The sequence below is a fragment of the Fundulus heteroclitus genome, chromosome 17, assembly GCF_011125445.2.
Source record: "Fundulus heteroclitus isolate FHET01 chromosome 17, MU-UCD_Fhet_4.1, whole genome shotgun sequence".
Taxonomy (NCBI): Eukaryota; Metazoa; Chordata; class Actinopteri; order Cyprinodontiformes; family Fundulidae; genus Fundulus; species Fundulus heteroclitus.
Genome location: NC_046377.1, coordinates 2737295 through 2762771, shown reverse-complemented (window position 1 = coordinate 2762771; position 25477 = coordinate 2737295). Strand labels below are relative to the sequence as shown.

Genomic DNA, 25477 nt, shown 5'->3' with positions numbered 1-25477 from the left:
GTCGTCCGACACAGTTGGTCCTGTCTTAACCTTGTTTATCTCCTAAACGTGGCTATTGGCGGAGCTTTTACCTGTACGTGCTCTCTTTCATCCTCCTGACCTGGAAACTGGCACAGAATGTATCTGCTTAACTGTGTTTTTTTTTTTTGCTTTTCAGTTTTCATGTTTGTGTGTGTCTGCTGTCTTCTCAAACCCTCAGTCAGTTGTGGCAGATGGCTGTTCACACTGAGCCAGGTTCTGGTTCTGCTGGAGGTTTCTTCCCGTTAAAGGGAAGTTTTCCTCTCCACTGTCACTACATGCAGCCCCGGTATGAGGGATTGCTGCAAAGTCAACCACACCAAATCAGCGACTGTTAACTGCGGACGCACGCTCATGCAGAAGAAGTGAATTTCACGAGTCAATCTGCTGGGCTTCCTTAGATTGAAAACTGTTTAGACAATCTGTCTGGATGATTTGATACAAGGGTCTTTGTCAAGTGCCTTGAGATGACATGTGTTGTGATTAGCCGTTATATACATCAAATGAATTGAATTGACTATTATCTTACAGAGCCCCCAGAATGCAGTAGGCAGGCTTTAAGGAAACAACTCTGGACTGATATCGATCATATTTATCTGACAGATTCATAGTTGTTCACGTAAATTATAAATCTTCTGTACTCATCAGGGTCTTATGTAGTTGTAAGGAACGGAGACTGGACCCAGTAAACAACCAAGACAAGGTCAGTGACGCTTTCAAGTGTTTATTTAATGGCGGTCGCACGGCAACCCGAGCGGCTCACGTCTGCAGGAACCCTGGAGGCAGAGCAGCTGGTTAATGACCAGGAAATGCTGGCGTTTGATGGACAGAGGAGTAGGCACTAACCTGGAGAGTCGGGTAATTCGAGCGCCGGCTAGTAACGAGGAAGCGGGGCAGAGAAACGGGGGTCCGGGGAAGGAGCCGAGGGGTTAGAAGTCCAGAGAGGGTCCAGAGACGGATCCAGAGCGGGTCGGGGTCCAGCCCAGGTCCTTAGTCCGGCTGAGTTCAGAGGTTCACAGGGGTTAGTCAGATGCGGTTACTCACAAACAGATCAGGGTCGGGCAACAGGCAGGCAGTCCAGATTCAGAGGTCCAGGATGAGTCCAGTCCGATGCAGAGGACCACGGGCTGATCGGTGGGAGTCCAGACCGGCAACAGAGCTTGAAAGGGGTTAGGCAGACTCAGAGACAAAAAACAGATTAGGTCGGGCAACAAACAGGCAGGCAGGCAGGCAGATAATAGAGAATGCTGGATAGCCTCACCGAGGTGGCACAAGACGTTCTGGCACTTTTGCTTGGACAGAAGGCTGATTAAATGGAGCTGGAGACAGGTGGATCAGATGAAGGCTGATTGAGGACTTGGCAGAATTTGGGCAGGTGTGTAGGGTGGATGATCAGCCCAGCAAAAGTACTGAGATCATTACAGTAGTACCAAAGTGCTTTGGTTAAGTCGATTCACAACAAATGTGTTTCTACTTAGTAAAATTATCAGACGGCAGGGGATAAAATCTGTTGTTACGCTGATGATACTCAACTATATTTGTCCATAAATCCTGATTATTCAAATCAGTCAGGTAGACTACAGGCATGTCTTGATGACATAAAACCCAGAAAGACTCTCTTATTAAATTCAGACAAGAAAAAGTTGTCAACTTTGGACGAAAGTATCTACAAAAAACTGTTTATTCTGTCAATCTGGATGGTGTTGGTGAAAGGTGGATGATGGACTGGTGGTTCCTAATTTCTAAAAGTAGAAAGGGAGGCATGTCTTTTAGTTATCAGGCTCCTCTCCTGTGGAACCAGCTCTCAGTTTTTGTCAGTGACACATACGGTCTACCATATGCATTCTCAGTATGAGAGGTTGCTGAAATTAATGACTTGATGTGGTTAACTTTCCATTGTCTATACATGCTTAAGGCAGCGGTAATGAGTCAATGCAGTTTGATGGTTTTGCTTAGAACACTAGTAAAAGTTGTCAAAAAAGCTGCTCTTGGCTGCATTATATCATAACTAAGGTCAAATTGGGATGTATACAGTTGAATTTGAAATTAGCTAGCACACATTCAGTAGATAAATTAGGCCTGTTTACTTTGAACCTGGACAAGTGGATTGATTTTTCTTAAAATTTCTTTATTTGTCTATTTATTTGAAGTAGGACAATGCACATTCATCAACATGTCAACTTAAAGCATCAATATAAATATGCCAGAATTACCACAACGGCTAATTTGCATCCGATGTCCTAAGGCAGGTAAGAACAGTGAACATTAAACATTAAACAAGACACAATGGGAGAGAACAGAGTGGACACAAACAGATGCCAATAACATAGTTATAATATGACATAAGTCTTGGTATCTAGCTGGTTATAGATCAGCAGAACTGAACCAAATTGAATCCCTATAATGAAAAATTGACGATGGAAGCATCATGCTGTGGAGATGGTTTTCTTCCACAGATCAATGGAGGTTGGTCAGAATGACGAAACCTGTTCAGTTGCTGCAAAGACAACCAGAACTATAGTAAGATATATCAGATTAGAGCTGCACAGTAGATCAAATCTTCTGTCAGTACCATATCTATGTGTGTGACGTTGTAATCGTGAGGGACTGCTGCAAAGAAATTATTAAGAGCATATATTATTTCAAGCGTCATGCATTAACACTCTGCATGTCTATAATGTCTTTAGGACGTCGAATGGACTCTAACTTCCATGAATGCCAACAACAGCAGTTTTTCTATAGCCGCTGAAATGTTAGGGCTTGTGAACGAGTGCCGAGGCTATCGTGTAACGGTGCTCGGAAATGAAGGTGAATTTCAAATAATATTATTACTGCAATTTCCCAAACACATTATCATTATTATATATTTTCCTAAAATTGTTCTGGCCCAGTTCAGGTAAAAGCATCAAGCCAAATGCCAGACCTAAATCCAGTTGAGAATCTGTGACGAAGACTTGAAAATTGCTGTTCCAAGACACTTTCCATCCAATCTTACTCAGCTTGAGTTAAGTGGGACAAATCCAAATAAATGGGACAAATCCAAATAAACTCAATGCTTCTCAGTTTTTTGTTTTTTTTTGAAGCCCATGTATCATTGTCCTTCTACTTGACAGTAATGTAATGTTTCATATTGGTCTATTTAACACCCTAATAAAATATAATGAAGATTGTACCAAACCAGGCACTGTGTATCCCATCAGTGTAACTACCATTATTCACAGTTTTTTTTGCAGCTTGTGGCCGGTTGTAAATAACTGCTTTCCTTCATGTGGTTCAGCTTAAGGGAGACTGATTTGATAGCCCGACGGTTGACGTGAGAACTGCAAATCTTTCATCGGCGACAGATACCCTCTGGTGTTTGCCTCTCTGTTCTGCATCATGTGTGGGAGACGCCGTGACACGAGAGTAATGAAAGCACGCAGAACACTCCACATCTCGTTATCAGCAGCCTGGTACCAGGCAGAGCCGCAGGCTGAACTAAGTATGCAGACTTTCAGTTAGGTGGTTCTGCTCCATTCAAATGTGTTTTTCACGCTTTGACAGCTCAAACCCCTCCTTTCTCCTGTTCACAAAAACTTTGCAGGGGAAAAAAAGAGGAGAGGTCAAAGAATGAGGGAAGGAAGTAGGTGACGTAGGATAAGGCAAGAAAGGAGTAGAAGGATGAAGGATAGAGTGTGTGTGTGTGTGTGGGGAGGGGGCATTCCCCAGACGTGTGGAATGAGAGGAAGGTTTCAGTCCAAGGAGGTCCAGAGGAATGAGTGACAGCAGGGGTCGAGCTAATTGACACATATCTCTGTCGGGCTGAGGCAGGACTTATCAGGAGGTGCTGCTGTAAGGATCCATCCCTGACTGACACCACACGGACTGTCAGGCTGATGCTCCGCAGATGTAAAGTGTCCTCCGTGAAGCTCCGTGATTAGATCTGTGCTTTTAAAGGAACAAAATCTCCCAAGATGGATTCCATTTCCCGGCACCGAACAGCAAGAGTGCACGAAACTCGTGTTTGAATACGCATGTTGAACTGTTTCTCCTTTTGGTTGGGCGATATTTTTGCTTCACTGTGCTTTATCTCTTAGCATGATATTTCCGCAGGATTTAATCCTGACATATTGGTGAGTTTAGTCAGTAATCTCTGCCTAAACACAGTCCCAACTCACCGATTATTCTCACCACTGTATAGAATGGTTAAAGTTACCACCTTATTAGTTTATTAAACCTCACTTTAGACATATTTTCCAGGAACCAGGGAATTTGTCCTGGGCTGCTGCAAAGCCATGGACAATGCAGACGACTCTCCCTGTAGCTCTACGCTTCTCCAGGAGTGAATACTGCTTGTCTAGACTTTGATGACTTTGGTTCCCTTATATAGGATTTTTTTTGACCAATCTGTATATTCTGACCCAATCTGTATAATCTGATTGAATTTGACTTTGTAAAGTGCCTTGAGATGACATGTTTCATTCAATTCAATAAAATTGAATTGAATTGACATTTAATTATTCACCTCCTCCTTGTCTAGTGCATTTACCAGGGTAACAACAAATTATCAGTATAGAAACTTATCCCAGAAGATGGCTCTGTCGTGGTTTTTTGTTCGACTCTGGTGTGGGCAGCAATTATAAACGCAATAGCAGATGTTCAGGAAAGTATTTCAGCATTCAGTATTCAGCAGGTATTAGGACTAGGGGGATTTGTAAGCTGTCAGTCTTCCTTGCAGGACATTATGAGAATTGAACGAATATTGCAAATCTGAGTTTACTGGTACAGAGATGTTCCAGGAGAACGTGAGTCGATCCACGGAGTTGAGGTTGGTATGTGTTCAAGGTAGCGTTTCATCCTTTCTCCCTCCCAGGAAGGAGCTGTTGAGGGAAGAAGCAACGGAGGGTGGATGGGCAGGTGAGTGGAGAGGAGTCAGAGGTAAAGACACTGAGGGCAGTTACCTGGAGAGCAGACGGAGATCTGGGTCGGTGATCTTCACACAGATGCCAGGAAACAGATTATCAGGGTGGCTTTTTGGATGATCTTAAGAGATATTCCTGGCATGTGTTAAGTGATATAGTCTGAAGAACATCAGGACCGCTCTGATCTCTCGAGGATATTCAACATGTTGGATAGTCTTGGCCCAATATCCTAGTGTGTGGTAGGACTGAAAGATATAGAAAAAAAGCATGTCGATAAAATAGAAATCATATTGATCGATATCGATAATTATCCAGAAATTCAAAACATATAAGTGCAGCCGTGGCCATTTTATGCTGATGCTTGGCACCATATTTTTAGATACAGAACACACAAACACTGAGTTCAAACTCAGCCCTTCATTCAATCAACCTTTTACCAAAACTACAAGTTTTTAAAAAAAGAAAAAAGAAGCATTTCTGAGTGTGCGTTTGGTTGGGAGGATGTCCATCCATCCATCCATCCATTTTCCGACCCGCTTAATCCCTCATGGGGTCGCGGGTGCCTATCTCCAGCGTTCACTGGGCGAGAGATGGGGTACACCCTGGACAGGTAAGGATGAAGATTGACAAGTTTGGTATCCAGAACAGGTGGTGATGGACTTTGCAAAGAGATTGGAAATGGTGTAGTGAATCCTTTCTTGCAGAAGAGGCAGGGACACAGGGTGACTCACAAGAGCAGAGGTAGGTGCACACAGGTGGATCTTGTGTAGGAGATGTAACCTGAAGGAACTCAATGAATGCAAGGGAGTGGTTGGTGAGACTGTTGCCAGACAACACAGGATGCTTGTGTGTATAGTGTCTCTGATGGTGAGGAAGGTGACAAGGTGGTTGAAGCTGAAAAAGGAAGAAAGTTGTGTGGCTTTTTAGGGAGGAGTTGAGACGGGCTCTGAGAGGCCAGGAGGCACTTCCAGATTACTGGTCTTCTACAGCCAATGCTACCAGGGAGACAGATAGGAAAGTATCTGGTAGTTCTTCTGGAAGGAAAGATGACGAGGAGACTTGGGGCTGAAATGAGGAATTACAGGAGTGTATTTGGAGAAAGTGATCAGCTAAGAAGAAGTGGGACACTGTGAGGACTGAAGAGCATCACCAGGACTAGAGAGATTCAGCGTAAAGAGAAGGTAGAGGTAGCTGAGGCCAAACAAATGGGATGCAGTGACTTGTATGATATACTGGACAATAGGGAGGGAGGGAAGGCTTTATACAGGTTAACGAGGCAGAGGAAGAGATGGGACGGATGTTCAGCAGGTTAGGGTGAGCAAGGGTGGAAATGGAAATGAACTGACAGGTGCAACAAGTGTGATAGGAAGGTGGAAGGAGTATTTTGAAGAATTGATCAATGAGGAAAATGACATCAAAGAGCAGAGGAAGTGACCTTTATGGATCGGAAAGTAGCAAATATTTATAAGGATGAAGTGAGGAAGGCATTAAAAGAATTAAAAGTACAAAGTTTCTCCTGATGATATAGCTGTGGTGGTATGGAAGTGTCTAGGACAGGCAGCTGTAGAGTTTTTGACTAGGCTTTGCAACAAGATCTTAGAGAGAGAGAGAGAGAATAAGGCCTTAGAAATAGAGAAGTGTGCTGGTGCCATTTTTTTCTGAAAACAAGGGAGATACACAAATTTGGGGCAACTACATAGGAATAAAGTTGGAACATCATACAATGAAGTTATGGGAAAGAGTAGTGGAAGCTAGACTGAGGTCAGAAGAGAGCATCTGTGAGCAGCAGTATAGTTTCATGCCAAAAAGTACTACGGATGCATATTTGCGTTGAGGATGTTGATTGAGCAGTACAGAAAAGGTCAAAGGGAGCGGCATAATATTTTTGCACATCTAGAGAAAGCAAATAACAGGGTGCCAAGCGGGGAGCTGTGAGAAAGACTGGAGGAGCAGAGAAGTATGTTAGTGTGGTGCATGACATGTATGAGAGCTGCTAGACAGTGGTGAGGTGTGCTGTAGGTTTGACGGAGTTCACGGTGGAATTGGGACTGCGTCGAGGATCGGGTCTAAAACTCTTCTTGTTCGCTGTGGTGATGGACAGGTTGACAGATGAGGTCAGACAGGAATCTCTATGATGTTTGTAGATGACATTGTGATCTGTGGAGAGAGTGGGGAACAGGTGGGGGGAAATCTAGAGAGATGGAGGTTTGCCTTGTAAAGGAGAGGAATGAAGGTTAGCCAAAGCAAGACAGAACACACGTGTGTGAATGAGAGGGAACCAAGTGGAGCCGAGAGGTTACAGGGAGCAGAGATAAGGAGGGTGGAGGATTTTAAGTACTTAGGCTTAACAGTATAGAACAGGGGTGTCAAACTCATTTCTAAATTGGGCCACTTTGGCATTATGAAGTCATTAAAGGAGCCGGTGTAGATGATACGTTTGATTTCATAATTTCATTCCAGTTCAAATAGAAATGTAAATAAAATCACAGTATCATAAAATTAGCACTCATAGGCCCATGACAGCTGTTTAACTGCAAAAAAAGTTGATATCGGGGTGAGTTAAACTTTAAACTCATCATTCTGCATCACTTATTCTCTTTTTGGACATTTCTGGGTTGTTTTAAGGTGTTGTGGTAAAATTGACATCTAGTGGCAGGATGCTGTTACTTCACAGTTTTAAAAAAAAATCAATATTTGTTACAGGAGGCACAGTTTCAGCCACTTTATACACTTTAAAAGAATATATGCCTCTACTTTATAACATTTTTTGGCTCTTAAGGGCCAGATAAATCTCCTCAATGAGCTGGATTTGGCCCGCAGGCCTTCAGTTTGACACATGGGGTCTAGAACAACAGTAAGTGTGGAAAATAGGTGAAGAAACATGTCCAAGCAAGTTGTGTGATAAGAGTATTAGCCAGAATGAAAGGAAATGTGTATAAGACAGTGGTAAAAGCAGCAATGTTGTATGGTTCAGAGACAAGGCACTGAGGAAGCAGAGATGAAGATGTTGTAGTTCTCTTTGGGAATGACAAGGATGATGGAATGAGAAATGAGCACACTAGAGGGACAGTTTGTGTTTGTTTTAGAAATAAAGAAAGAGAGGCCAGATCCAGATGGTTGGAAGATGTACAGAGGAAGGGTAGTGAGTAAATAGGTAGAAGGATATATGTAGGCTGGAACTGCCAGGCAGGAGCCCTAGACGAGGACCAAAGAGGACATTTATGGATGGAGTGAAAGAAAACATGAAGGTTCTTCATGTGAGAGCAGAAGATGCAGAATATAGAATTAGGTGGAGACAGATGACTTACTGTGGCAACCCCTGGAAAGGAAAAGCAGAATGAAGAAGAAAGAAGAGGGTGCTTTCGTTTTAAATTAGTTAAATGTTTTCAACATCATAAATTGCTTTAAGTTGTCTGGAATTCATATTTTCTATTCACTGTAATTGTAAAAGAGTTTAAATTGATATTTGGCAATAGATCCTGCAAAAATAATATTTCACTGTTTAAATGTATTATTATTATTATTATTATTATTATTATTGTTGTTGTTGTTGTTGTTTGATGATGATGATGATGATGATGATGATACATGTTATTTTATATATTTTTTTAACATACATATTAAAAATACAAATTTTTTGTATTTGACTAGTTGTCAAAATATTCCCTAGATTTTGCTGAAGGGTATAGTAGTAAATGTGGCTGAACACGAATGCATGGCACACTTTATAGGAGTATGTAAACTTTTGCAAGCCACTGCCAGTATAAAATGCTAGACGAAATGGCTATATTTGGGGAATGGCATAAATCATACGCTGATGATCTCATTCCAATGCTATGTTCTGTTGGGGAAATATCAACGCTGGCATTCAGCTGCTCCACCCATGTACAGTCTCATTGGAAGATTTTTCCCCCTGCAGAACTAATCTCTGCAGCCCTTAGTCACCCAAACATCTTGCCCATGTTTTCATTTCCTTGTGGTTTCTCTAGTGGAGTATCCTGACCTTGACAGAACGTTTAATAGTAGATCTGAATCGGATTGATAGTTGATCTCAGGATCACAGAATAACAACACAGCCCCTCAGAAACTTAGAGTGAGTCCCCTTTGAAAACGAAGCTAATCAATGATAGGACGCAGGCTCCCTGGTTTTGTTTGGAGCTGCATACTTTAAAGAAGACCTCTGGGCTATTGGATACAAAACGGCGGTCTACATATTTAGAGGAGTCCTACCTAATCTGGAAAAGGTGTCAATTTAGGTAGACTATAGGGGCAAAAACCTGCCTGAATTAAAATGTTTTTGCTTTTAGATCAAGATGGGACATATTATAGTCATCTTCGGACCAGAGCCTAAAAAGTAGACTTCTTCGTAAGTCATATTATATTCCCAGAAATCACTCCATATATTTATTACTTCAACACTGGACTGGTGTGACTCTTTCCTATCAGGAACTAAAAAAAAAATTTTGCAGTTAAATTTCTCTGTTTATTAGTCTTGATAAAAGTGACATCTGGTCTGGCATCTGTTCACCAGTGGCTCCCTTCCAGAAAGAGCCATAAACGCAGGTATTGCTGCCAGTTCCTTTTCTATAGCTGATATACCAGGGGCTCAGTTTCTGTTAAGCTGTGTTTCTAGATGGCACCACTATACGAGCTATAGCTATAACTCTTTATTTTTTGTTTCGTAAAGGGCAGTGACGGAACATTCATTCTGAATCTGTCTTGTATAAATAACCTACATTGATTGAGCTGAATTCAGTTAAACATGTTTCTGTACCACTGATTTTTTTTCCCTCATACATTTTTCAAATATAGCTAAATACTGCCATCTCATCTTGCTTTACATTTGTAGGTGTCATCTCTTTATTTGCAATAAGTAAAATTATCAGTGTATTCAATTATTATTTTTTTTATTTACTATTAACTATTCATTATTTGTTCATTAGGCATTTAATCAAATGTCACATGCTTAAAATATATCCACAGGATTTCCAGTTCCTATGATTTTACCAACATTCTCTATATATTTAATATTATTATTGATAAAAGCTATTTGAGTTCCATAACTGTGTAATATTGTAAAAATGGTACAAACTAAAAGCGACACATTTCTTTTGTTACATGTTATCTATTTATACTATAGAAGACATGATTAAGCCGGTGTGTATTTTTTTTATTACAGAAATTACCTCAGATTTAGACAGTTTAACAACCTTTCTTAGACAGGTGTAGTTCATACTCTGACTGCTAGACAGTGCCAAAATACTTCCAGTAGGCGGTATGAACCAGCATTACTGGTATGCGTATAAAAACCTTGGCTGATTTCATACCAGAGTAGGTTTGATGTCAAAGTGCGACAGTCGTCCAAAATGGACAAAGTCTAAACAGTTAACTACGGCAACTTGCAAACACATTCAGAGCTTTGACAACAGGCTTCACTGTATGTTACTGGGATTTTATGTGACAGACCAACACAAAGAAACAAATGTTTGCAAAACAGAAGCATAATAATCCATGTTTTTAAATTTTTTATGAACAATTATCTGAAAAAAAAAGAGCCAACATAGAAACTTCTGCTCATTCGCTTCTGCAAAAATAGCTCAAACTCAGTCAGAGTGGATGGTGATATATCATGCTTTTCAGTTCTTCCTTTTCACACTGAACCACTCCACTGTAAGTCTTGCTGGATGTTGAGGTTGCTTGTCTTCGGTAGGTTTGCAGTTGTGCCACACTCTTTCCATTTGCAGTTGCCACTTTGAACAGAGCTCAGCGAGATGTTCAGGGCTTGGGATTTTATGACTAGCGTCTCTACAATGTTCTCCTTGGCCTTTCTGCTGTATGTCTCACTCCTCGTGATGATGTTTTTTTTCTTTAATATTCTCTTATAAACGTCTGGGGATCTTCACAGCACAGCTGGGTTTATTCCAAGAATAAATTACACTTAGGGTGACTCAACCGTATTCTTAATTAAAAGGCGACTTCTTGAGGTAAATTGGTTGCCCTTAATTTTTTAGTGGTATCACAGTAAAGTCAGCTAATATATAAAACATCTTGAAAACCATGCCTTATTTTCTCTCCATTTGACAGCGAGACACTAATTTGTGTTGCTCCATCACATCTTAATAACACACATTCAGGTCAGTAGTTTTGCAACATGACAAAATGTGAAAAATGATTAACATTTTTACAAGATGTTGATGTCATAATGGCAACATCATTGGTAATCCAGCACGTGGAGAGTGTTAGATGTCAGAAACTGCGTAATGTGATTCATAAAACCTGCCGTGCATTGTAGTTCCAATATGAAAAAAAATTATGCTTCTTTAGAAGTGATACTAGACGTCTGAGCAAGTGTTCTCTGTCGTTGCACCTTCATATACTTCAATGAAATGGAGCTGGGAAAAAAACCCTCAGTGTGTGCCATTGTGGAAAGAGGCCATCTTGAGTTGTACTATAGTTTGTTATACAATATAGTCACCCTGTATTGTCTGTTCTTATTTATAGACACTTACTATAACAAAGGTAGGGGCACAGGATGAGGTCAGAGGATGAGGGTAAAGAGACAAATGGGGAAAAGGAGAAAAAGGAAAGGGAGGAGGTCAGGTTCTGTGAGTGAATGCATTTTTTTTTTTTTTTGAAGGCGGGTCATCGTGTATGTGTCTACCTGTCTGAAAGTCTGTGAAGGCATGTGAAAGTCGGCTGGCAGAAACGAAGTGTGCTGTTTATTCACAGAGTGGGAGAGGCTCAGGAAACAGCCAACAGGAGCTTCCTGGGGAAAGAGTCTCAGGGCCGATCCCTGAGGTTCTATTGGAGGAAATGAGCATTGTGGGGTGGCGGCTGCTTCCAAAAACAGGAACCCTGGAAGTGGGACTGCCCACAGGAAACGTGACATATTATATGTACATTATAATATCACAGAGAGAATGTGTCTTCTCAGGAATGACAGCACGACGAGAAATATAACAAGCTGCAAGATCTGAACAATTTCCTGAAACTACATGAGAGCTGAAGTCACCCTTAAATGTTCCTGAACCCCCTGCAGTTCAGGTAACAACTAGGTATTTAAAAAGACAGGTGACCCTTTCTTTCCCACTAGTTGACAATAAATTAGAATGAAATGTTCCTGATCTGTGTCAGTTTTTACCAGACGAAAATGTTGTAAAATGTTTACTTAATATTCTTACAAATCTGTTATTTTAGACACAAGTAAAAGCTTTAAACACAATACAGTGTAAAATGCAGCAAATGATTGGACAACATCAGCACAGCAATTTGATTGTGTGACTAGGTGTTACTGACATTTGTTTTACATACAGTAACTTTACCAATGTTTAGCCCTGTCCTCTACACGTAAAACAATCTGTTGAAATTTACCCAATAAAAGCTCTGCATTTATATTACTACATGTTCTTTGTGTCGACTTGAACCACTTTGGGCACAGCCTACATCGATTAACTTAAAAGACCAATGAGGGACTTTGGAAAATAATTATTTTCTTTGGAATATTTGTGATCGATATCCAGTCTCAGCTATAAGGGAAATCACCCAGCAGAAGTTTAAAACTATATAGACCAGTTAAAAAATAAAGATAACAAATGCTGTAATAAAACCAGCTAAATAAATGAAATTAGTTTACCTAGAAGGTCTCATACTGCAGGAGTATTCAGACCATTTATTTGAATAAACCCTGAATTTTTCTTTTCTGTTATTGCAGAACATACATTTGTTTTTACTGAAGGTTAGACGTTTGTATTATGCAAAGCTTTGACCAGTAATCTTTTCCAGGATTAGAGAGTCCGTTGTGCTTATTGACATATCTGAATTATGTACTGTACAGATAATTGTTACATGTCTGGGGTTAAATGTGAGGATGGGTAAACTGCATAAACAAACCTTTATTCTCATTTGTTGTTTTCTGACATCTCGGCTTCATCATCTGAACCAGCGCTATAACCTATAAGGGGATTATAACTTTTGACAGTCATACAGACAATGAAAGTGATAACCTGGAGCGCTTTCTAAAAGGTAACCTAAAATTTCTACAGGTATATCCATTCCTTTCCCCACACTCTAGATCTGGTGCTGACATGTGCACAGAGAGTAAGCAAATAATAGTATTTCCTCACAACTCCGTCATGTTGTGTGGAAATTGCCTCCCATTTTCGATAACCTTTGCGGTTAGCCTAACTAACTAAACCCTTAAGTCCTAATAAATTTTTAGATTAGATAATGTGACAATTTTGAAACTATCTCCACTGCTGTTGATTTCCTAAGAAAAGGAGTGCCGCCAAGAAGGGAGATTGGGAGGCAATGCTAACTCCTAAATTAATAAATAAATTAATCACCACCTCACTGACCCTCCCCTGATCAGAAAGTCTCATATGCAGAAGATAGAGAGAGAGAGAGAGGCTTCGGTGCCCCTTCTCGGTGTGTTGTGATGCCGTCTGTCTCCTCTCTCTCTTCAGCCACACGTGTTAACGGGGAGGAATCCAAATAGCCAGCAGAGCCGGGTTTGTCTTGAGTTCAAACGTGTGGTTGACATTCTCGCCCATTTATCTTGAGCAAGCTTTGACCCAAGCTGACCAAGGCAGCTGCTGTTAGATTGTTGCTTATAAGGAAGAGGTGCTGCTTGCCAAACAGTTGTCATTTAGATTTCTGTGTAATGTATTTTAGTTATTGAAATCTAGTGTCAGCCATAACTCATCACCTTCTTGGCCTTGTACTCGTGCCTTTCTCTCTAGCAGTGGTTCCGGGTTAGGCTTGAGACTACCCTGTGGGTCATCAAATGATTTATAAAATATAACGGTTGTTTTCTCTTAGTACAGCCACAAGCTTTAATCTTCAGTTCACAGTACAGACCAACAGAGAGCGGAGGAAAACCGTAAAGTGGAAGGGGAATTGCACAGGTTAGGTTTTTGAAAAGGCCTGACAGCAACAAAAATGGCTTCAGCTCATTTGCATTATTGGACTTTCCAGTCCTTAGGGAGGGATCTACATGCAACAGCTGTGGCCCGTGTCCTGGCTGGGTCTCTGTGCGGCGGCTCTTGTAGAAAGTCCAACTGATGTACACACCCTGGGGATCTTCCCCAACTCTGCTTCACATAAAGGCAGCAGTTATTCCACAAGATATATTTACTGAGCAACTCGTGTAGTTACAAATTATTGCTCAGTTTTTATATTTCACCTACGAGGTAAACAAAAAAATAGAACATATTAAAATACAATCCGTCCCCCACCCAACTAGGTTAGAACTTACAACAGTGTGGAACCAAAAACCACAGCCCATATGACCATAAAAACCAGGCAAGAGAGCCCACATTTTACTAAGCAAGAAGAGTTTGTCAGAAACACTAAACCCTATTCTTTCTAGATGTAATGGATTTCCAAGTTTATAAAGCCAGGGCTTTTAGGGAGGAGCATCTCTTATTTTCCAATGAGTAAGAAGAAGTTTCTGTGCAATGTTAATACAACAGGATATAAAACAGATTTACACTGTTCAGCGCCACGGTATTATCAGAAGGGCCAAAAATAATTAAAGGATCAGGATTCAACTGTACACCAACAATATGAGACTTTAAGTCAAAGATGTTTGTCCAGTTTTTTTTTAACCTCAGCACAATAATCAAAGCTATGGCTTAAGGTTATCTTCAGCTAGGGAGCATTTCCCACAGACGGGAGAGACCTCAGGGTAGATTTTATGCAAACTCTCTGGAAAAGTAGAAACGATGTAGAGCTTTGAATTGAGCAGCGTAAGAGCATTTACGGACACTCTCCAGGCCGTCTTCCCGTCAGGCATCAGCGATACCAAATTCCTCCTCCCAATTTAGATTTGATGAAGGATGAGTTCACTGGATTTATTGACATCAGATTCTCATATAGAACAATTCTTTTCACTACAAGGTGAAGTTTAAAGACATCAAAACAAGAACAAGAGAGAATTTCAAAGCTCGGTATGTGCTTCCTGCCATCTCTTATCTATAAAGTATCAAAAGAAATCACTCTCTGATAACTGATGAGGGAGGCACATCCACCGTCTCAGAGTGCCTTCTGCCTCCAAAGTCTATGGGGTAACAATACATCGATCCACCAAATAAATGATTAATGATCCAATTAATGCAAAATTCAAAATATTGATCATTTTGTCAGTTTTAAGAAACGCCTTGGTTTTGAAACTTAGGCGTGAGTCTATAGTGAACAGGTGATCTGTTATTTGAAGATTAGGAAAATGCTGATTTGAACACCTGTAAGAGTTTAGAAATAAAATGGTCCAAACTTGTTTTTTTGTAGTTAATATCCATATAAATAGCAGTGTTAGATGGGCAGATGATATCCCATTGTAACAGACTTTGTGACATTAGCAAATATCATAGACATTGTATTGTGATTTTCAAGCAGATCAAGGCTGCTGTTATCCCTGATGGCTGTGCACTTCTTTCTTGCAGCTCAACTTCCACACTAACTTATAGCTTGCACTTAAATGTGGGTCGGTACATTTGAATCTGGCTGCTTTTTGCTCATTTGGAGACGAGTTGGGAGCCTTGGCCATACGTTTCTGCAGCCCTGCAGTCAACTGACATATACAGGCGTATATGAGAGCTGTGAAGGAACGGAGGCTTGGGGGGGAAAAAAAAAACAAAAGAACAAAATCAAATCGCTTTTGAATTTTTATTCAAAAGGTTTCCATTACATTAAACCACATGGGTAAAATGTGTTCACTTCCAAAAGAGCTGCTGCTTGTTCTGATGAGGCGGTAACAAGGTGGCTCCTTCTGAACACAAAACGTTCAAAAAAAAAAAAAAACGCTCAAAAAAAAAAAAAAATAATCCCTCCCTAAGTAAATCCTCTCTAACCCACCCCACCCCCCACGATACATCAAAATGCATAAACACAAACATTAATACACAAGCACAAACAAAATTCAACACTAACCCAAGTAGGAGGACGAGTTTTTAAAATAAAGCCTTGTCTTTCCCAGCTGACTTGGGAGTTCTCCAAAACATTTGGTACCTCACAACTAGATACGACACACTCTACTAAACAGGTAGTGATTTCTCTGTACACGAGGACTTCTGCCGACGCTTCCCTTCCTTTCTATTTGACAGCCGTTCCCAGTGGTAGGATCAGAAGTCATCGGGGGAGCACGTGCCCCCCGAGTAAAACCCCAGCATTTGGGCTTGGCGTTGGTGCTCGTCATGAAAACTGGATCTGCTGTACAGTGGGAATCTGAAACGAAGGACATTTAAGATTAGAACAATCAGAACGTCGTTTCCTCCACTCGGCAGAATCTCAGATGGACTTCAGTGACTCTGTACTGAATTGGGTTCAAACTACCCAACAAGGAGAAACCAGTGTGTTTCTATAGAGAACGTCTATTTAGCGTATGGCTTGTTGATAACTTTCCATTTGAGGTTCTAAAGCGCCTACATCAAAGATGTGTTTAACTTCCTTTGAAATATTATTTTGTGACAGGCAGCTGCGTCCTAGATGCACAAAGCAGCGTTATCACAGATCCTTCTTCCCCGTTGCTGTTAGACTTTAGAACCATCGCTGCTCCAGGCAAACTCAACAACTGTTTACCTCCCTGCTGTTTTTATACAGCTTTTTCATCCTTCTAAAAATGTCTGCTGGTGTTTTTAGGCATAAATACACGTTTCTAAAAATCACCCTACTCAGTTGCACACTTATTTAATTTGTTGGGTACACTAGTTCTATGAACTAATAACTCCACAGTATTTTATGTAGCAATTTTGCTTTTTACTGTTGGTTCACCAGGATTTCCCCACTGAGGGACAATGATGGATCTTTCTCTACAGGATTTTCAGTTTTAAACTACTGCAATATACCACACCCATTAAAAAAAACAAAAAACATTGTATGTGCATTCATCTATACTATATACTCACCGTTGTGAACTTTATGAGGTAATCAATAGGACATCATTGTCACATAGAAGAAAAACGTTAATTTGAAATTAGTGGAAAGTTGACTGGAAGGTAAAACTGTCGCATGAACTGATTTTTGGGGTTTTCATTAGCTCTAAGATCTAAACAGTAACAGAAATAAACGTGTTAAATACATCACTGTGTGTAATGAACCTTCCTGTTTTTTTTTTTTTATTCATCCCTGAGATAAATGAACTTTTCAATGATCTTCTAATTTATAGTGAAGCACCTGCATGTGCACTGGGTTCATACAGCAGTATAATTCACTCACTGTCTCATTACTGTGTTTTCAGACTCCACTTTTCACCCAAAATAGCAAACCATTTCAACCGTGAGTGGAATTTCACCTGTTGATATGAGGTGGTGTATACCATGACGTTCTGCTGCTGACCATCTGTGATAATCCCAGTTGGAAGCTGATTCGCTGTGGAAACAGGAGGGGGAGGGGGAGATGAAATATGAGAAAAAGCTGGAGCCTAAATCAGAAACTCTTCATTATTTATAACTTCAGTGTTTCACTTACTGAAGCTGTCTTCTGTCAGGTCCTCGCCCAGGCTCTCTCCCACTGCCACCCCCGCTATCCCCTTCTCCCCCTTCATTGCCTGGGGGAAAAAAAAAAAACACATGTTTGCACTCAGCTACATGTCAGATATCAACAAAAATGATCAATTATCTGTTTATTCCAAGCTACTGCAATAGTAGTGAAAAAAGTAGGGCTTAGTGCAGCATAATTTAAACCAATTAGACTGAAACAGAGCTGGAAACCATACTGGGGCTGTGAAATGGCGCCGGGTGTAGAAGTGCGCTGTGGCCTCACCTCTCTGAACTTCTGCAGGTAGAGCTTGAGGGGGTCCACGTACATGTCGAAGCCCAGCGTGGACATGGCGAACAGGATGTCCTCCCCGTTGATGGTCTTCCTCTTCTCTTGGTGGCAGCGCTCGCTGGCTTCAGACGTGATGAAGCTGATGAACTCGCTCACGCACTCCTGCACGCACTCTTTGGCGTCTTTGGCAATCTGTGGGTTGAAGGTGGAACAGGAGACGGGCTCAGAACGTCCGGTGCTGAGAATGCCACCCGCTCAGGAGGAGCTGGGCTAATTTCAACATTTCTGCAGTCAGAAGAAACACTTTACACAATTGTTCAGAATAGTGAGAGAACCTTTTTTTTTTTTTTAGATAATCTTTCTATTCCTCGTTAAAGGCTGCATCCATGACTGAAGGGGCTACGGTTTTTGTCCATTTCCAGGTCAGTCTCATCATATCTAACAGTATGAATACTTTATTTTTTTGCAACATCACCAACAACGAGGCCCATTTTTGATGTTTCTGTAACGGAGTGGAACTTTAGACGCACATTTTCTGCTTTAAAGCGCCAATCTAAACTAATCAAAAGAAAGTGCTACAGAAAAAGAAGCCCATTTATAAAGACAACATCTAAATTAAAGCTACAGATTAAGACCACTTCAAACCATTATTATTATAAAATCAATTTAGGACTTTAGGCTGTTTGTGGGCATGAAAAAGTTGAAAAGATTAGAAGTGAACTTAACTACAAGGCTTTGCAAAGCAACAGGGATGTACCAAGTTTGTGATAGCTACATAAACTGCAGCTAACCCATGCTTTCCCGTCTTAGTCTTCCATCATCTCAATGATCCCATCACTCTGCGGCTTTATTCGCCCAACGGCTGTAGTTTACTAATCCATCAAACAAATAACTAGAGACGTACGATCCCTCGGCCAGAGAATCGATTTGGAGTTTCCCCTGGATTGCCTCTGACCAGTGAGTAACAAGTCATACATTAGAAAATCTGGCAGTTTTGCATCTAGCTAAACTAGATTTAACTATACTGAATGAATGCAGCTAAACGAAGAATTCTTACTAGACTTGCTCTCTAAATGGATCAGCAAACAGCTTTTACGCCGATATTCTTTTTCTGATTTTAATCTAAGATAAAATGAAGATGAGGGAGAAATCCTGTAGTTCACAAGAAGGATAAAACCTTGTAATTCCTTCATTTCTTTTGTTGGTTTTAAAACCCATTACCTGTGCCAGAGAACCTGCTGCCCTTCTTTTAGTTCTGCGTGTTCCAGTACTTTGAAAAGAACGCTTGGAATCAGCAGGTCAGAGCTAAACCGAAACGAAAATCAGTTACTGCCGGCTAAACCCTGGGAATCATGTCTGGATAGACAGTAAAACCGTAGAAGCCAGTATATTTAGGAGAGTCTGATGGTATGAAAAAGTACAGCCCATCCCTAAATAACATGAGCTTTAAACTAGGGCTCAACGATTTTGGAAAATAATCGAATTGCGATTTTTATATCTTAATATTTCGATTTAATGTTTTTTTTTTCTTCCAGTTTAATTTATCATGTCTTTTTAAACATATACAAACAACAAATGACTCTGTTTCATCGCCGTGCAGATCAGGTGCTAAAAGAGCCGCTGCGTCTCAACTCAGATCAGAAATGATAGCGTTCTGACTACCTTATATTTGAACCAAAATTACGATTTGATTTAGACTTTTCTCTGCATTAACCACAAGCAACAAAAATAGCCTCTAGATAAAGATGTTTGTAAACAAGGACTATTTAAAACAAGAACTTTTAATGTTTCTATTAATCAGAAAATTATTCAAGCGAACAGCTTTTATTTGATTTGGACGTCAGTCCTTGTTGAACATAAAGTGCAACCAACAAACAAGTCTATATATTAAACAGTTTGACCGGTACTTAATGCTGTGGTGAGATTCCTGAAAGTTTCTGCTAAAACAGTATGATCATATAAACTCTAAAACAAAAATTAAAATTAGATTATCTCACTGCTGCAACTCTCTTCCTTTCTATGTGGAGGCAAACCCACTTTAAACATATTACTGACACCTAAAGGACGTCTGATTCACTAATTGTTACATAGCCAAGAATTGCAGACCTCTGCGATTCTTTTAAATTGCAATTATATTGCTAATGCGATTAATTGTGCAGCCCTACTTTAAACAGGAGCTACATGGAGTGGACGGACTCCTATTAGCTCATGAGAAACGTTCCTAGTAATTATCAGGTCGTCTCTCCTCCCTTACAAACCTTTCCAGTCTGTGGAACGGCATTCTTCATGATGCGAGCCACATTGGCAATAGGGAGGTAGATGTCCTGCTCCCTGTAGTTCTCCTTGGTGCCGCCGTCTTCGTGGTCGTTCATATTCTCCTCGCCATCATCTGCAAAGCACAGTCGCATTAAACCCAATGAGCCGGTCAAAGGCCGAGCGCCGAGAGTGAAAAGTAAAAACCTTTCCATACCATCCTGGGGTTGGAGGACATAGTGGCCGGACGCCATGTACTCCCCTGTGATGCCCAGCTGGGAGGCGTCTGTGGTTGAGCTGTCCCCGTCCATCTTGGAAGACAAAAAAAAACCCAAGACCTTATTGCTACCTGCAGCACGTGTTCCTGAAAATCCGCTCTCTACCAAAACATATATGTGGATCCCTGCAAGGCACAGGGCTGGACGATGTAGAAAAAAAGCATATCGATAAAATAGAAATCATATTGATCGATATCGATAACTATCAACAAATTTAAAACATATTTTAAGTGCAGATCTGGCGGTTTTACACTGTTGCTTGGCGACCTATTTATCAGTAAAGAACACACAAACCAACTTTTTACCCAAAATGCAAGGTTTTAAAAAGAAAAAAAGAACGCATCTCTGAAGTCCTATAAGGGGGCGGAGCTTGGTTCCTCATCTGTGTTTCTGATTGGTTGGGAGGATATAATGACTAATATTAACCTACATGATAGGCTAGAATGCAAAAGGAAGTCTTATTCTATTTAACTTTTTATGACCCTTTTTCTATCATTTGATCGATATTTATCGTTATTGAATTATTATGACGTTTAACCGCTCGTTGATGCTAAAATTCCTCCACAGCCCAAAGAGAAGACCCCTGTGAGGGGACAAGATGTTCATCCTCCTATAACCTGCTCATTTAATCTGATAACGGGGTCAGTTTCTGCTGAAGGACCTCTGGGGACTTTTATGATCAGGCAGATGCGGCTACATCGGTTTACAATGACGTTTGTATCCAGCATCTGTTAAATCCTCATGCCTAGTTCATAAAGCTAGACCTGCTTTGGTCACTGGAGACGGATTTTACATGTTGAACATGAAACCAACGCGGTGTTACAATTAAATAACCACGCTTTTAAAAACAGTGTGCTCTATTTTTTAGAGAAAAAAAACATTAATTTTTTGTGTTGACCACCGGCATCCTGCTAGCTTTCTCCGTGTGCTAGCTTAGCAGCTGTTAGCCGAGCAGTTAGCTCCTGTTAGGCCAATAACCCGGAGCTAGCCTCGGTGGCGTTTCCCTCCCAAAAAGCCCGCGGTTCTAGCGAATTAAAAAAAAAAGCGACCGTCCCTTAGAATATTACCTTCTGAAGGTAAATTGTTCAGCCGCATAATGTCCCTCGCACACGTTCCTAATTTTAAATCCGCTGGAACCCGCGTCTGCGTTGGCCTGCTCCTTTGTCACCCGCAGCACAGAGAAAGACGTGGCCGGGGCCGCAGAGTTTAACACTTATTTTTTTTCCAAGTTTCGCCGGGCAGAGACTTGCAGATGAGCTGCGTTCATTCACTCAGACAACAAATGGAAAAAAAACTGGCAGTGACGGACATTTCCATTCGAGCTAACAAGCAATCGGTTAGCAATCATTGGCCGGAGCCAGGCACAAACCTGCAATGAAGCCCTGGTTGGTTACCTTCCTGAGACGGCTGTTTGGTTGGACAGAAAATGGCTGCGAAACGACCAGTCCCTGCGCGGAGCCGCGGCTGCACTACCGAGACTGACCAGCAGGGGGCTGTGCTGCCTTCCGGGACTCCTCGTAAACTCTGATAACGGAAAACTAAAACATGGAAGCTTTGGTTTCATAAAAATAATATTATGTTCGAAGGAAGCTGTTGGAGACAACAAATTGTTTTGTTTGTGTGTGTGTTTTTTAGCAACAAGCAAGGCACTAAAGCAAAATGGCAGACAACACATTGCACATTCTTTCCTTTTTTTCATAGTCACCCATTTATTATTTTATAATTCCTACTGTTAAAATAACATTAGAACGCACCGGCTCACAAGACGTGCCAGTTTTTTTTTTATTAATCTCTTGTGATGGCCCATAATCCTCTGAAATGAATATTAATCAAAGCAGATGCTTTAATTAAATAACTTTGTAGTTAATTAAAAAAAATCACTCCCAAAGGCTTTAAGCAAAAACAATAGATAGTACGCTAGCCTTCCAACCAGGTTTTAAACAAAGTGTCACTTAATTAATGTTATTAAGTGACACGTGTGCTAAAACGGGACACACCACGAGCCCGACTAAATATTTAATCTAATATTAAATTGAGACGTTCTGTCAGCAGATGGCGCCATTGTATTTTAAAAACTTGGTCATAACATTTGATTTTTTTTTTACATCAGATGAAAGTATCTTGATAAAGATTATTAGCAGTTCACTGCATAACAGTAAATATGCTTACATTTTTATTTAACTATATTCTATGAAATTTGTTGACTTTTCCCTCATGAGCAACATAATTGCAAACTGGCCTCTTTAAATATTTTTTTCAGCATGAAATAACTGCCATTGTAGCACATTATCCAATCTTGAAAATAAAATCTTAAGAAATATGTACAACACTGTCTGTTCACCAAATAACTCATTTAATGTGATTATGAAGGGAATTTGTTATGGGAGGGCGGGCAGAAAACACAAAACCTGTTAGACATTTTAATGTTTTTATCTATAGATATCTATAGTTACTTCTGGTAGCAACGTGATCTATCATTATGCTACCACCACTGTGCCTTACAGTTAGCACAGTCTGCTTGCGTGTGATAGCCTCACTTTGACTCATTCAAAGTTACTGCTTGTGTCCATATATTGAATATATTGTGCATTTTCTCTCATTCAAAATCAGTCCAAATGTATGATTACATGCTCAAATGTAAGCTCTGGATGTTAACAGAGAGGCTGCTGATATCCACAGGTCAAGTAGGAGAATTTGTCGACAGGACAACTATAAGTCATACACTCCGTTTTCTGGCCTTGATGTAAAAAATGGCAAAAAGGTGGCCATTGTTGAGTCCTGCTGCAGCACTATGTCTGTTGATGCAAGGTGCCATGTTATTCTGGTTTTGATAGACCTCACTGCTTCCTTTGACACAGCTAATCACAATGTTCTTCTGTCTCTATTAGACCACTGTATAGTTGTCTGTGGCACAGTTTTGCAGTGGCTTACATCGTGCCTGACAGACAGAACTTTGTCTGTAATGATCAGTCTACTCATCCTTCACTGTTCCTCTCTCCTGCGGGGTGCCTCAAGGCTCCATTCTTGGCCCTGTCCTTTTTTCTCTTTATTTCCTGCCTCTTGGATCAGTTATAACTCAGCACCAGCTGTCGTTTCATTGTTATGCTGATGATATACAGCTTTACCTATCCTTGCAGCCAGCTCACAACAACATTTATCACACCCTCCTTAAATGCATCACTGCTATCAAACAGTGGCTCAACCAAAAAATGTTCTTTTTTAAACGAAGAAAAGACTGGATGCATGCATTTTATTGGGTTAGCTTATTGCTACCACTGACGTTGGTTCTCTGAATTAAGAACAAATTGATTCAGTCGTTAATTCAAGCTTTTACCTTTTATGTCTGATGGCCAAAGTAAAACCTTTTCTGAATCATCCTGATCAGGAGAAGGTCAAACATGCCTTGATCAGTTTTAGAATTGATAATTGCATTGCCCTCTACTTCTGTCTCCCTCAATTAACTTCAAGTTGTCAAATGGCGGCTGCTCATCCTTTAACCAACACCTCCAGACATGGTCTTATTACCCCTGCTCTCTCTTATTTACATTGGGTACCTGCCTGTTTTAGAACACATTTTAAAACTTATATATTTTCTTGTTTTTAAAGCACATAATGGCCTGGCCTAACCACATTGTGTCTGTTTTCATTGCTGTGTGTTTTTATGATGTTGATTGTAAAGCAGTTTGGTTACCTTTTTTGCCTGTGAAAAGGGTTATTCAAATGATTGATTGATTGATAGATTGATTGGTTGATTGATTGATTGATTGATTGATTGATTGATTGACAGTTTTCCAAAACCTGAGATGACAAAAGACAAAATCTAACTTTTTGGTTGACATATAATACAATTACCCCCTGAACACACGAAATGCTCAGTAAAACATTGCAGTGGAAGCGTCTTGTTTTTTTCTAGCAGGCCCAGAGAAGCTGATCAAAGTGGATCGAAAGATGAATTGAGTTGTATACCAGACATACCATAAAGAAAACATGTAGGAGACTGCAGAAGACTTGAGGCAAGGTTGCGAAGGTTCGCCTTCCAGCAGGACCATAACCCTGAATACGAACGTCACACTTTGTTTTTGTCAATCACATAAAATTTTTATAACATATATTGAAGTTTAGAGTCATACCGTGTTCTTGACATACTGTAGAATTTAGCGATCTGCCTGTGCAGCGTGTGGTTTCTGGAGTCAGCAGTGTTGCTGTGGGTGCAGCTTGAGTTTATGTGATGTCTTTATAATTGACTCAGAATGATGTAAACTCAAATATTTTTTTTACAAACTGTTGGTTCACTGACCCCGCATAAATCTCCAGTTTCACTCTGAAAGGTGCCACATGCCAAAGAGTTGCCAAGTTATCAGCAGCAGCAGACATAATTGTTTTTAGATCTATTTGTGTGACAAATGAAAGCAGGGGTTCTAAAAGGGGAAAAAAAAGATTCAAACAGCATATGGACATTGTATTGGCAAGCAATCCTAAAAATGATTTTTTTTTCATCATAATATTGGAATGCCTACTTATGTTGGTGAGAACTTGCCCAGCTGGTGGTAATCACAGACTTATTGACAAGCTGCAGCTGACATGTGTTTTCAACAAGCGGAATTAATTTGAGGTTAAACCTTTTCTCCTGCTGAGTTTAATTAGAACTTTCAAATAATCTTGTAATAGCTTTAATCTTTCTCCAGGACTGCACCGAGTCTGTAACTACTTTACACCATGACCAAGAAAGCAGCTTTTGGTTAAACTGCATTGAATGGACTTTTTTTAAAATCCCAGACTAGCACTAATCTCCATCTGGGAAGCCTTTCTCCGAGTCAGATAGAAAGTCAGATAATTGAATCAGAAAGTCAGAAAAATGCCACAGATGGAGAAACTACAGGAAAATAAAAACACTCTTCCAGGTCTCCATCCAGAGTTGCAATGCTGTGAAAATACTAATGAAAAATACTCTTAATAAACAGTACACTTGTTCTGTAACCCGTATTTCTTGCTTTGTAGCTTCTCTGGTATCTGTGGTTGCATGGAAAGATGGACTACAGTTGTACTTCTAACTTCTTCATTTATATCCGAATAGCAGGACCGCATACGTAGAACCACAGCACATAGAAGTCTCCCTCAATCCTCCACCACCTCAACTGCTCCCCCTTTAAACAGGGTGAGTGGGGAACCGAAAATCATGAGGTGCTGCACAAATAAAAACAAAACCTTATTAAAGTCCCAGAATATCATTAACCAACAAAATACCAAATACAAAAAAATATCATT

The 25477-nt window shown here is 40.4% G+C and overlaps 1 protein-coding gene and 1 long non-coding RNA gene across 5 annotated transcripts; both read right to left on the bottom strand.

Moving 5' to 3' along the window:
- Window positions 1-726: 726 nt before the first annotated feature.
- Window positions 727-1236, bottom strand: LOC105933919. Its single transcript, XR_004933146.1, has 2 exons — window positions 865-1236; window positions 727-794 (listed from the first exon to the last, which is right to left on the bottom strand). It is a non-coding gene; the product is annotated as an uncharacterized LOC105933919 (long non-coding RNA).
- A 14331-nt stretch (window positions 1237-15567) lies between these two features.
- Window positions 15568-21712, bottom strand: nfyba (nuclear transcription factor Y, beta a). 4 transcript variants are annotated; one of them, XM_021319103.2, is made up of 8 exons: window positions 21582-21712; window positions 20152-20245; window positions 19940-20070; window positions 17676-17873; window positions 17382-17460; window positions 17206-17282; window positions 16820-16828; window positions 15568-16139 (listed from the first exon to the last, which is right to left on the bottom strand). In XM_021319103.2, the coding sequence occupies exons 2-8, from the start codon at window positions 20243-20245 to the stop codon at window positions 16107-16109; spliced, it is 621 nt and encodes a 206-aa protein (XP_021174778.1). In that variant the 5' UTR covers window positions 21582-21712; the 3' UTR covers window positions 15568-16106. The 4 variants fall into 4 exon arrangements, with proteins under 4 accessions (XP_021174778.1, XP_036005058.1, XP_036005057.1 ...); XM_036149165.1 differs by lacking the exon at window positions 21582-21712 and adding an exon at window positions 21463-21559; XM_036149164.1 differs by lacking the exon at window positions 21582-21712 and adding an exon at window positions 21280-21443.
- Window positions 21713-25477: the final 3765 nt, after the last annotated feature.